The following is a 13,574-nucleotide window of genomic DNA, read 5'->3' as shown; positions in this document are numbered from 1 at the left end:
TTATCTTCTCAATGGTTGAAGAAGGAGGGGAAGAAGAGAATTTAGAACTGAAAATAAAACTGAACTTTAAAAAAAACACCAATTCTGTTTTTGCTTTTAACTTTATTTGGCAAAGCAGCACTGCATAAACTGTTCAGTAACTAGGACACAGCTTACACAGCATGTTAAATTCATATACATTATCAGCAGTGAATTACAAACAGGAAAAACAATACTGAGCTACAAGTTGGTCATTTCAAAAGAGGGGATAAAGGGGGAAACTATGTCAATTATGTCCAATCTGAACAGCCAAGTGTATAAGAGATACCACCTCTGATCTCTTGAAGTTTAATATGTACAAATGCCTGGTTTTAAAGGTAACAAAGCAGTTGATTGATTGTATCTACTACATGCTATTCTATGACACCACGTCAAAAAGCTTTAAAAAGGAAGCTCATCTCTATTTTCTTAATAGCATCTAACAGACATCTGAATACAGAAAACCTGATGTTGTAAATGGTGTCATTAGATGCACAGAAGCAACCTGATCAATGAATATACTGGAGCTGAATTAAGGACCCAAGAAAAAAAAATTCCCCCCCCCCACTCAGTATCAGAATTCACAAACTATGTTTTTCATGATTTGCAGAAATCCCCTTCTTTAAATAGATGAAAAAAATGCAGGCATGTTAAAAGGAACAATGCACAAATTTGCACTCTGCCTCCTCAACCAGATTGGCTCTGTGCCTCTTTAAAAGAACTGGAAACCCCACAAAACCACGCATTTTCATGCTGATTTATAACAGTGTGACAAAGTCCAAAACATGTTGTGATGCTGTTGGTTTTCAAAAAGCTCTTAGAACTGGAGATGAGCGATCCACTGTAATATTATATTCGGGTCAAGTTCATGTAGCTTTTACAGTTCATCCCTATAGGGGGAAAAAAAAGACACAGAGTTACTAATCCCAAAGAGTATAGCCTTCTCACATTTTTAGGTGCAATTATTAATAGATATGCACCAGTCTTCAAGAATAGCAAAATGATTTAAAAAAAAGAAAAAAGATAAGAAAGCCTACATGCCTTAACTTCATTCAAGCCAAAGCAAAATGAATGTCAGCCATCTCAAACATCTTTCGTGCTACTCCAGAGTGAAATGTGAAACTCAAGTGCCCTTAGTCTTTGACTTTTATTATAAATATGTTAACTTTGTTCCACTAAGACCATGAATTCAGACAATGTGATCATTTGCTATCAACGGTAATCTTGTCAATGACTTGTGCTCTAAAGGTAGTAATTTCTATAACTAGAATTTGATTAGCCTTTAGTCACTGTTTAAAGACCCATAAGATCTCTTTCCAAACTAAAGCTTTAATTTGGCTTTAGTTCACAAGGCCCCATGGCCAATGTTAAATGAGTTTCCCAAAGCCAAACTGTTTTGGAGAACAGGAATCATCTGTCTATACAAATATACCTGTCAGCTGATTTCATAAAGCTGCGTTATCAGCTCCAAAAGAAACCACTCATTCAGCCTGGTATAGCACTGTGCCACCAACACTGCCAGTAAAAGGAAGGAAGAAATAAAAAATGCAGTCTAAAGTGAAACTATCAGAAAAGCCTCTCTCTAATTGTCTTATATTTGACAGAAAGCTAAGTGACCAGAATACTTAACAGTATTTTAAGTTTAAATTTTTTTTTTAAATTCAAACTGGTTTGTTCTACATGATTGATTGTGAAATAACAGATCAGCAGCCTCAATTTTTTTTTAATTTCCTAGATAATGATTGAAAATATTTAAATGGAAAAATGCTTTTCTTTCATACATACTTTTATTTTGTTTTGGAGTAAAGTACTAATTATCTTCTCCACAACATTATCAGCTCCAATTTCTATCATTTCTATGGTTAACAATATTCCATTTTAATGCCAGAAGCAATCTCACGATATATTGCTCAGTACGCTTATTCATCATCAAAATGCATGTATGTAAACATGAAAAATAAGCAAACGTCAAAAAGTGTTATTTGCAGATGCAAAGGGATAGTTATAACATGCTAGAGACATACAAATGATATATCTGGAAATATTTCCACTAAGATACAAGGTAAATGCTAATTTTTTAGATTAACATATAGCAATGTTCAAGCAAATTATATAGCTAAAATACTGGTCCATTCAAATAAAATATAAAAAACAAATTCATCCCAACAGTTACTTTAAAAAAGTTAACAAAATTCTGCCTAGATATGAGAGGGCACTCATAATAATGAAAATGTTTCAGGGCCTACAAAGATAACTGATAAAGCAATACTTTCGAATAGTCTCTTATTTTAAAAATAAAATTTTATCAACTCTCATTCTGAAACTTATTTTAACAGGTCTTAGTACTAAAATTAAGATTTTTATGGAACTAGGTAGCAGATGGTACTTGCCACTGTTCGATATGGCTAAGATATAATCCCCCCAAAGGGATTTTGGGATAAATTTCTTGATATACTGTTGATTGTACTGTTATCTGCATAGTTTCTTATTTTTTCATTAATATTGTTGGTAGAAAATATTTTCTAAAATTGTTAAGGTTTCTAAAAATTGTAACATATATTAAATATATTTATCAGGTGAATTAGTTATACTTTGCATCTTTATGGGTCCCATAAAAGTCCAAAAATTTGAAATATTCCATATTAAATGCTTCCTTTCCGGGGAAAAAAAGCTGTAAAAGCCCTTTAACCATAAAGTCATAGTAAAACTAATGCCATGTATTCTTCAATATTCAATTAATTTTCCCACTTGGCCAACAATATTTACTAAGAATCCACTCTGTACAAAACATTGGATGATACATTATGAAGAAATCCAAAATAGAAGACAAACACAAAAGACAAAAATCCTCTCCAGTTAGTCAATAACTTTTGTCTTTTGATGGTAGGGTATGGTAGGAAGAGAGTAAAGGTTCAGAAGATACAATGTCTGCACTCTTGAGATTCTAATTCCTAGGTCAATTACTATGAAGCACTCTATAATTAGCAAAAGACCAATTTCTATTTAGCATGGTGTTTTATTTTAAATCTTAGTCTGAGAAAAATGTAAGTTCTCAACCAGAAAGTCTAATTTGGCATTCCTTTCCTTTGATAAGGAACCCAAAACACAGGGCGCATCCTTTAAGATAAAGTACTTAAATCTGTGTTTTTTTTAAGCTTCTATTTTTCACTACAACTGTATTCCCCAGTTAGGCATGAGGACTTCCTTGATTTTAGCCAACCAATAAAGGTGCTTTTTAGTAAGATTCTCTCTAGATAATCAGTAACTTACATTTACAAAGCACTTTATAATAATTTAAGCCCTTGATGCACATTCTCATTTAATACCAACAAACCTGTGAAGTTTATAGGGAAGGAAGAAGGGAATAAGTATTCCCCAAGAGGTAATTGCTATTATCATCTTCATTTTACAAATGAGGAAACTGAGGTTAAGTGACTTGCCCAGGGTCACACAACTAACAAAGTGTCTGAAGCCAGACTGGAACTACGGTCTTCCTGACTCCAGATTTAGCAATCCACTGAGCCACCAGCTGCCTCTACTATAGGGAAGGGAGAGATGGAATTAACCATTTATTTAGCACCTTACTATGCAAGGCACAAGGTACAGCTATATCTCATTTGGTAATATAAGTATTGTGGCTTTTGAGAAACTGGTTCACAGAGAAACTTAAGGTAACGTTAAATTAGTGGTGACCCAGGACTCAAAGTATTTAACACCAAATTCAATTTTCCCTATAGTACTACATTTAGTTCTCTGTTACTAATATGTAGAGAATTTGATAAAGGTTCCAAAAATGAATGAAAATAACTACAGCCCAGACTAAGCTTGAGGAAAATTTAAGAGGATAGATATATCAACCTGAAAAAGAAAATGCTAAAGGACTATAGTAATCATTCGCAGAAACACAAAGAGCACTAAAGCAACCAAAGGATAGTATTCATTATTTTCAATCTCCAGGAAGAAAAGAATATAAGAGTTTCATCAAAACCACAGCAAAAAACAGCAAAATGCTGTGTAATTACTATAACGGCCAATCTTGTCTCAGTGAAAAGGATGTGCACCTCTTCCCTCCCTTTGTTGGAGGGCTGGGGGACCATGGATGCAGAATGGTGTGTGCATATGCTGTCAGACACTGTTCTGGGGTTAGTGCTGCTTAACTTTTTCTTGATTATAAACATGGAATTCACTAGGTTGGTGAGAAAAGGGAAAACTAAATATGTAGAAATGGTTGTGGAAAAAAAGTTCAGGAGCTCTAAAACAGATAAGTTTTTTTAAAAACTTTCACAATGAAGGCTGCTAAACATTTAATTACAAAAATGGGTTAATAATAAGTAAGCACTCTTTCTTCAGAATATCTTTTCAAAATAGGGTAGATTCTTATCTAACAAGGATAGTTTAAATATGGCTCTGCCTGAAGAGAGATTGTTGGGGGAGAAAAAAACAACTGGATGACCTATCTAGGTTTGCTCGACACATAGATTTTAAAAGGAAACACGGGCTTTTGGTCATAAATACAGACAACAAATCCACTGTCTCATATGTTTGAAGAATTTTATTTTATAATATGACTTCCTCAAAAATACAAACTGAGAGAAAACTTTTTTTCTCAACCCACAAAATTTGGTCTGTAGGTTTAATTTTTATCTTTGTAATATACTCTAAATTCCAAATTTATATTTAAACTCTATTGATCTACAACTTTGGTTTCCAGAAAATTCTAACTATTTAAACAAAAATATCAAATACAGATCTAACAACAAAATGAACTGTAATTCTTGAAAAATTATTCCCAAGAGATACAGAAAGTTTCCTAGTGAGCAAATATACACTAATTCCTGAAGTCCGGGATCTTTTAAAATAGTAAAAAGCTAAGAAAAGTTACTAAGAAATACATAGGAAATACTCAGCATTTACTATGACATCCTCTAATTTTGTATTTAATCCAATACTTTCCTTTTATTTAAATTCTTTAAAACTGGTTTAGTTTGAAGGTCTTCAAAATCATATACTTTAAAAAACTGTAGTGTCTTCGTTAAGTTCTAGCCAGTGAAGGAAGTACTATATATGAACTGTACTAGTTTCCCCAAAGAAAAAAATTGAAAACTATTTTTGTGACTAATGAAAACCAAAATTCTACTCATTACCAAGTTTCAGTGATTTGGTGAGGGCAATATTAGCGTATTTTAGTTCTTATTGAACTGTACAGCTACATTACTACACTAGGACCAAAATGGAACTGCTAGCAGGCTCGTTTGTTTAGTTATATACTATTGTTAAAAGGGTTACTCTTTTTTGGCCTGGCATTAGTTTGGGCTATAGTAGTTCAAGGGAAGGTTGCTCTAACTACACCCAGGTGAGGAAACCAAAACAGCTCATGGTAGGCTATACCAGAACGACAAACACTGGACACAGGAAAGGAAGAACTGAGCTCTGGATCATTTCTAAGTACATCTCTTTTATAGGTTTTTGTAATTGGGAGATTCAGTACTGAGTCAAACCAAAATGTCGACTCCCTCCAAGTTAGGAGCCCTGGGCAACAGAGCTAAGGGTACAAAGAACTACACAAGGGTCAGGCCTGCACTCTAACCCTAATGCCAAGCCTGGAACAATGGGCATATGTCTTCTCACCTCTCAGAATCTCCATTCTTTATTTGCAAAGCTGGGAAAGTCAAATTAATATTTAAATGGCCTACTTTCTCAGTGTTGTTGTGAAGAATATACTATGCAAACCTTAAAACACTATATGAATGAGTAGTTATTATTATTATATAATAATCATTTTAATAATTTTATTTACTGATTTTTTTTAAAACATAGTTTGCTAACAAAACAAAAATAACCTAGACATAAACTTGATAATGCCTATGATACCAAAGCTCAAATATCCTTACTTGACACTCCACTATATGGCAAACTATGGCATTTAACTGAACTCCAAGGAAATACAGAAGTCTCTAAAAGATAACGGCATAAATCCCACTATGCCACCACATCCCTTCCCCAACTTTCCAAAGCAATGAGGTAAACAAAAGAAGTGCAGACCATGCAACGATTTTTCTCTGTTTTTAATGTAACAAATTCATGATGTCATGATGAAGAGGACCACTTTTCAAAGCATGGAGTAGCAGAAAGGTGACAAAAAGTAGCCCAAGTCTAACTGCTTAAAATCCACACCCTTTCACCTTATACGTGTGGAAGAAGAAAGAGTGGAATTGATAATCACTTCCACCTGGACCACTGCTTCTCTTTATCTGTTAAAGGCACGTATATCACTCCCATCAGTGGTTTCATTTTGACGCTGCCATCCTCTAGCTTGTCATACTGTTCCAGCATCTGGTTTCCACCTGCAGGACCAACTGGTAAAATCAATCTTCCACCAGGCTTCAACTGATCTATTAGCTAAAACAAAGTAAAAATAAAGACATAAGTTATCTATTTGATATTAACAATCACCTTTTAAAAACTGTCAAATCTACTTAATACCTGGGGAGCAGACATCACACAAACCACATAAAGACGGTCTTTTTTTCTTTATTTTTTTAACATATTAGCGATTTAAATTAAAATATTGTCATTTATACTAACTCATATCCTACAGGGAAGAGATAAAAATCCTGGCATAAAATATACTGAGCATAGACAGTTCATTTGAAGCACTTTGAGCCTTTAAGTATCTAAAGTATAAGGATGATTCTGGGGTTCCAATATATGGATACAGACAGAAAAGGTTGTTTAAAAATAAAACTGGAGCTGCCAAAGAAATTTTCGTCTCTCAACTATAATAGTCTAGAAAACTCCAAAAAAGCTAGATTTTTTTCTAGAGCACCCAATGGGTTCAGATCAGAAACAAAAAAGACTAACTAGGAGACACTTCTAGTCTAAATTCTGCCCTTCTTGTTTTTACTGAAGAAGCACTTCTGGAAAGACTAGGAGAATTTGGCACAAAGCAAACTTAAATGAGGAATTGATAACCTTTTTGTGTCATTGATGCCTTTAGCAGTTTGGTTAGCCTACAGATCCTTTTTTTTTCATAATATTTTTAAATAGGCTTAAGATATAAAACAGATCCCAAGTTCAGAACAACTGTTTTATGTCTTAAACCCTATACTTCAAATTCCAAAAGGACAAACTATCTAAATATAAAACATTACATCAAAAATAGGATGCGAGATCATATATTCCACAACTATGACTAGAAAAGAAATGCATAACCAGACAAGGGATAAAGAAGGCTGTAAAAGAAAGAATAGACTATTTTGATTATATCAAATGAAAAGAGACAGCTCAACCCAACAGATGGAGGCATGGGCTTGGAGTCAGAAAGAACTATGTGGCTGTGAACCACTGGCAATTCACTTAACTTCTCTGATACTCTAGGCAATTCTCTAATACACTATGAGATGCAAACAAGTTGTAATCTATACTAATCAAAGGAGTTTCTTCACTGGGAGTTCCCTACCCTACACCTAGATTAAATCAAATTCTGGAGGTGCCACTCCCAACCCAACACACACAAAATTTCTTGTTCCTGTGCTTCCACAAACAAATTCTGTGCAAGCAGAAGAAAAGTTATAGATTAGTTAAAAAAAAACAAAAAACTATGCACTAAACCATCCAGCAAAAGCCTGATATCCAAGTTCTACCTAGAGAATGAACACATGCATGACTAAGTAATTCTCCTATAGTTGAGTCATCAAAGGATATGAACAATTTTCAAAAAAAATGCTGTCAACCACCATATGGGAAAAAATCCTTTTAAAGTCCTTAGTTAACAAGAGAAAAAACAAACTCAACCAACACTGGATATCTGTCTCACATCCAAATTCACAAAGATAGTAAAAGATGGAAGTTTTGATGTTGGGGATGTGGGAAGATAAAACCATTAATAAACTGCTGGCAGGCTGTTCAATTAGTGAAAACGGTTCTGGAAACAATTTGGAGTTATGTAAGAAAAGGTCATTTAAATTGTTTATATCCTCTGTTCCAGTAGCACTCCACCTGCCTTGTTATTCATAGTAAGTAAACGCCTGAAAGGTCCCAAATATAATGAAGTATTCATAGCAACACTATGCAATAGCGAAAAGGAAAAAAAATCAAATTATGTACCCAATTTGAGGGAATGATTGAAAGAACTGTGATATAGGTACGTAATAGAATATTACTGTACTATAAGGAACGATGACTGAAAATTTCAGAAAAAATGTGAAACTTGCAAGAATTAATACAGGCCAGAAGTAACAGAACAAAAAACAATACACACAATGAGTGCAAATAATATGAAGTCAAGACTAGAAGACAACAAGAATTGAAAGTCAAATATAATGACACATGCCAGCTGGTTCCATTATTTCACTCACACAGCCACCACTCTAATTCAAACCTTCATCATATCTTTCACCAGGGCTACTCAAACGGCCTCTTCTTTGGATCCCTGATTCAAGACTCTCCTTTCTCCAAACCATAATTGAGAAACCAAATTACTAGTATTCCCAAGACACTGGTCTGACCATGCAAGATCCCTGCTCAAGAACCTTCGGTCAGTAGGTCCCTACAGCCTCCAGAACTTGGCATTTAAAGTCCTTCAATGTTTGGCTACGTCACGCTGTTCCAAATTTATTTCTTATTCTCTCCTCCTTCCCACACTAAGCTCTTGTCAAATTAGCCTGTATGCTGTTCCCTTAATTTAGTATCATATTTCCTTTTACATAGGTTGTCTCCCACATTTCTGGAATCATCTCCACCTTGTGGAATCCCTAATTCTATTCAAGTTTCAGTCAGGTTCTTCCTTCTTGTCAAGTACTTTCCCAGTTCCCCCAGTTATCATTTCCCTCCCCATGGCTCCCAAACTACTTGGTATATATTTTGTTTTTATGTTATTGGTACAGCCCATGCCTTTTTCCCCAAATGGAATATAAGCTCCTTGAAGACTGGGAATAGTTTCACTTTACCTTTATGGTCCATCCCTAGCACTTAGCATAGTGTTTCCACACAACAGATATTTAATGTTTACCAATTTGAGTTGAAAGAATGAAAGGCAATCATCACTCCTTAGTACTGCAGTGCACATAAAAATATTATCTCTACATAGTTAGTGGCTTCCCTCTGTTAATTATCTCCTATTTACAACGTATATAGCTTGCTTTGTATATATTTGTCTGAATGCTGTCTCCTTCCATTAGACAGTAAGATCTTGAGGGCAAGGACTGTCTTTTGCCTCTTTAGGTTATCCATAGGTGGAGACATTTATGTTTTTTGATTGACTGATGAAGCAATCATAGGTGTGAATGAACACTATGAACCAAATGGAAGAACTCTTCATATACAACCAGACAATATTCTTCCCTTCAACACAATACATTTTTTTTTAACTTTTTTTTTTTTTAAACCCTTAACTTCTGTGTATTGACTTATAGGTGGAAGAGTGGTAAGGGTAGGCAATGGGGGGGTCAAGTGACTTGCCCAGGGTCACACAGCTGGGAAGTGTCTGAGGCCAGATTTGAACCTAGGACCTCCTGTCTCTAGGCCTGGCTCTCAATCCACTGAGCTACCCAGCTTGCCCCCTCAACACAATACATTTTGATTCATTCACCAAAAACAGTATTTATTGAGGGTATTTACTATGAGGCAAGTCTCCGTGCCAATGGGGCAAGTCACAATCTCTCAAAGCTCAGACTCAAGCAAAGAGTTTTGTAAATTATCAAGTACTATAAAGAAATATGAATTATTATTATTGCCAAATATTTTCTGGCTGGCATAATCATTAGTATGTGTAATGCCTTATAATTTACAAAGTCTCCTTAAAATGAATTCTAAAAGGCCTATCCCAATTCCTGAGCTATGCTAAGATTTTATCAAATATTGCTTGAAATAAAATAAAATAAAAAATATTAAAATAGTTTTTATATTATTATTTCAATAAGAACAGTTATATGAAATAGAAAATGTAATGTTAATCTGTATTTTAAATACTAAGAACCACCTCTATGTAAATCTTCTAGCAGTGTACAGACATCAAAGCCTTGTGAATTCATCAATGTGGATATTCCCTCCACAGTCTCAGTTCACAACCTGTTTACAAATTAAAAGATTGTCTTCAAGAGCTCCAGTGAAACAAAAATTGTCACTTACAGCAAACCTACAAATGATAACCCTTCTTTAAGCCTAGCTAGCTTGGTCTTCAAATAATAAAAAGGACAATAAGCTAATTAAAATAAAAGATACAACAAAACACAAAGGGCTTACTGCTTGGGGCACTACTGGAGCTGCGGCTCCTACATGGATAGCATCATAGGGAGCTTCTTCTGTGTATCCCAATCTTCCATCTCCCACTGTAAGAAAAAAAGGTTTATTTTAAAATATGTACCAAAAAAACTAACAATGAGCTACATACTGGGTGTATGTGGTATGATTTTTAAGTAGATCAAAACTGGGAGAGGAGGGAAGCTCCTCCAATGAAATCTATTCCCCACCACCACCAAACTAAGTGTCTCGTGTCTCCTATATTAAAAACCAAATGCATCAGAAGGATTTTTTGAGTTTTAGCTCCAAGTAACTATTATCAGACCTTTTCTTTTTTAATTTTAAAATGTGAATAGGAGAGTTAGCCTATGTTGAAAATTAGCTGATCTTAAATTTACTTTAAAATGTGTTTCAGTGGCAGTTCAGTTGCTCAGTGGATAAAGTCAGGTCTGGAGATGGGAGGTCCTCCATTCAAATATGACCTCAGACACGTCCTAGCGTGACCCTGGGCAAGTCACTTAACCCCCAATCCCTAGCCCTTACTGTTCATCTACCTTGGAACCAATATAGTATATTGATTCTAAGATGGAAGATAAGGACTTTTAAAAAACCATAGGTTTTGTTGACAAAATAGTTACTCATCTCTCCCATATCTAACAAAAACATACCCATTTTCATCATCTGCTTTCTCTGCATAATTTGGAATGCCTTTCAAATTTCTCTCTCCTACCTTTTTTCCCTGTCCATTCCCCACACCCCAAATGTAACAACCACTACCTCTGGAATGAATACCTATAAATTTAGCCCATAAGTTCCTATAACATACACTGAAACATATTATTAAACAAACTAAAGGAAATTATAATCCTTTTTTATTCTAAAAACCAGGCTCTGACCATTACAAGACGTAATTTAAAACCTTTTCCTGAAAAATGAGTAAGGTTTATTTTGGTAAAAATAACTAACAAATGCTTGATCATGACATGCTAATCTTTTTGGTTCAGCCTGATATACTTTACTATACCTCCTACAATAACTCTCTAATAATCTTTAAACAACTTATGAAATTCTTCCCAAATGATTAAGAGAAAAATTAATTCCCTATAACCTCATCATATCTCAAGAGAGAATGTTCATGGCCTAATTTCCAGTTCCTAACCCACTGCCTTATCTTCCTATGCCCAAATTCAACTGCTCTTTTTCTAATTTTGATGACCACACCTTAGATTCAAGTTTATGTTTGACATTTTCATCCTATTTGTTTTCTACTTTGTGTATATGTTTTTCCACATCTATATTTTCTGTCTTAGACTACAAGTCTAGTGTGGAGAAATTGCAATATCTATATAATTCCTTTTGTAGAGCAGTTACCATAATGTATAGAGAATAAGGTACTTGTAAGTATTTTTTATCATGACGCTGATTATATGCATATAAGGTTTTCATAGGAGACCATATTACTGCATAAATCTAACAATAAAAAGTCTCAAAGAATGACAATCTCGTGCTTTTCTTTATAACAACATTTTTTAATCAAAATACTTTTCTAATAAGTCATTTGTGTAGAACAGTGATGGGCAAACTTTTTAAAGAGGGGGCCAAAGGAAAGGAAATGCTCATCTGTCAGTCTGTTTCTAAGGCAACTCTTTCGAAGTTTCATTGTAATGTATCCTATTCATTGTATTTGTCAGATTAGGAATAATGTCATGAGGCTGGATAGAACATTTCAGGGGGCCACATCTGGCACATGGGCTGTAGTTTGCCCATCACTGGTATAGAATAACGAAGCTTAAGACATTGCACTTCTTTGTGCTCCTTTGTTCCTAAACAAGTAACATCAAATGGTATATTTATATTCATTCAATAACAAATATTAAGAATATTTCAATTACCAAACAGTACCAGGCATGCCCCAACTAATGCCATTAATTGCCTCCAAAAAAATTTTAGATTCAACATCATGGCTGTCAGTTACATAGAAATAGAATTAAGTGGGCAGAGCCAGGACCACGCAAGAAAGTCAAAGCCATCCAGGAAAAGAAGCCTAAAAATATAATATGTAAGACAATAGGATTCAGAATTGAATGGAAACTGGAGAAATGGAATTTAGGATAATGGATACAGTTATGTATTAATGATTTTGCTGCATAAGTTGTTTGGTGTTCTTCATGTTGGTAATTGTGCTTTTCTTCAAACAAGAATAGGACAAAAAGATCATCTCAGAATCATGGAGTTAGAACTCAAAGAACATACAGAGGCCATTGAGTCCAACCTGTTCATTTTACTCATGAAAAAAATGAGCCCCAAAGGAATTAAGGGACTTGCCCAGTCACATAGCTAGTGTATGAAACAAAATTCAAACCCAGGTCTTCTTGACTTGAATAAATCACTTTATCCAGCGCTACCATCAAAGTGCCTCTTAGGAGTACAGAGTTAAGTCTTCAAGAAATACAATCAAGGGAAATGATGGAATATGATTTATACCCTTCTAATATAACAGGGTCTACCTGACCAAATACTGGTGCTTATTCTGTCCTTATCTATGCTGCCCACTGGCAAAATGGAAGAAGTCCCAAAATAGTACGATTTTCCCCTCTCTAAATATATTCAGATAAACTTTTCAATCCCAAAGTAAATTTTTATTTTAAAAATTCTGTTTGCCTCAAGTTCTAATAAATTTGGAATTAAAGTCATTACAAAATTATTACATTTCTCTTATACTTACCAACTAGTTTCACTCGTCCTGAAGACAAAAATGCTGGATCATCCTTTTTGACGTTACTTATTGAGTCATCTACTAACTCCTTGATATGATCAATTCCTATGACTTTTCCAGTGGCACCAACCTGAAAAAAGTCATTTGGTAGCTTACTGTATTTTTTTTCTCTTGAAATGCCACGAATGTATTTCCTTATTTAAATTTTTTCATTGTGAGAAAATTCAGTTACAGATTTTTCTAAGACAAAGAAAAACTTCACAGAATGTTTGTGCACATAATTTATTGACTATCTGACTCAACTCTTTCTCTTGACCAACTTCTCTAAGCAATGATGCTTTATGGTTTTTAAACAGCAATGAAATAGTTTTGATTAAACCAAAACCTATGGAAAATTATTTCTTTAATTTCAAATTTCTAAGTCCCATTACCACACAGTGAAACTGAAAAAAATCCCACTTTCCAGCATTAATGAGCAATAATTATTTACTTAAATTATTTAATGAGTTAACAGAGAGATAACATAAGCCCAAAATTAAGTTAAATCCCCAAAATCTAGGAAATAAAGGTAAGGAAGACTGAAGTTAAAACATGTATTGGA

At 34.3% G+C, this 13,574-nt stretch overlaps 1 protein-coding gene across 2 annotated transcripts in view; it reads right to left on the bottom strand.

The window, feature by feature from the left end:
* Positions 1–82: 82 nt before the first annotated feature.
* The window catches only part of PCMT1 (protein-L-isoaspartate (D-aspartate) O-methyltransferase), a 46,735-nt gene continuing 33,243 nt past the window's right edge, over positions 83–13,574 (bottom strand). Inside the window, exons 5-8 of one of the 2 annotated variants that reach the window (XM_044671657.1) lie at positions 12,983–13,103; positions 10,261–10,346; positions 6,201–6,417; positions 83–908 (exon numbers count right to left, since the gene is read on the bottom strand). In XM_044671657.1, coding sequence (XP_044527592.1) covers positions 6,238–6,417; positions 10,261–10,346; positions 12,983–13,103 — 387 coding nt within the window. In that variant the 3' untranslated portion in view covers positions 83–908; positions 6,201–6,237. The remainder of the gene's footprint in view (positions 909–6,200; positions 6,418–10,260; positions 10,347–12,982; positions 13,104–13,574) is intronic. The other variant, XM_044671656.1, reaches the window with a different exon arrangement.

This window comes from Gracilinanus agilis, chromosome 4, assembly GCF_016433145.1.
Source record: "Gracilinanus agilis isolate LMUSP501 chromosome 4, AgileGrace, whole genome shotgun sequence".
Taxonomy (NCBI): domain Eukaryota; kingdom Metazoa; phylum Chordata; class Mammalia; order Didelphimorphia; family Didelphidae; genus Gracilinanus; species Gracilinanus agilis.
This window is presented reverse-complemented; position numbering and strand designations above follow the sequence as displayed.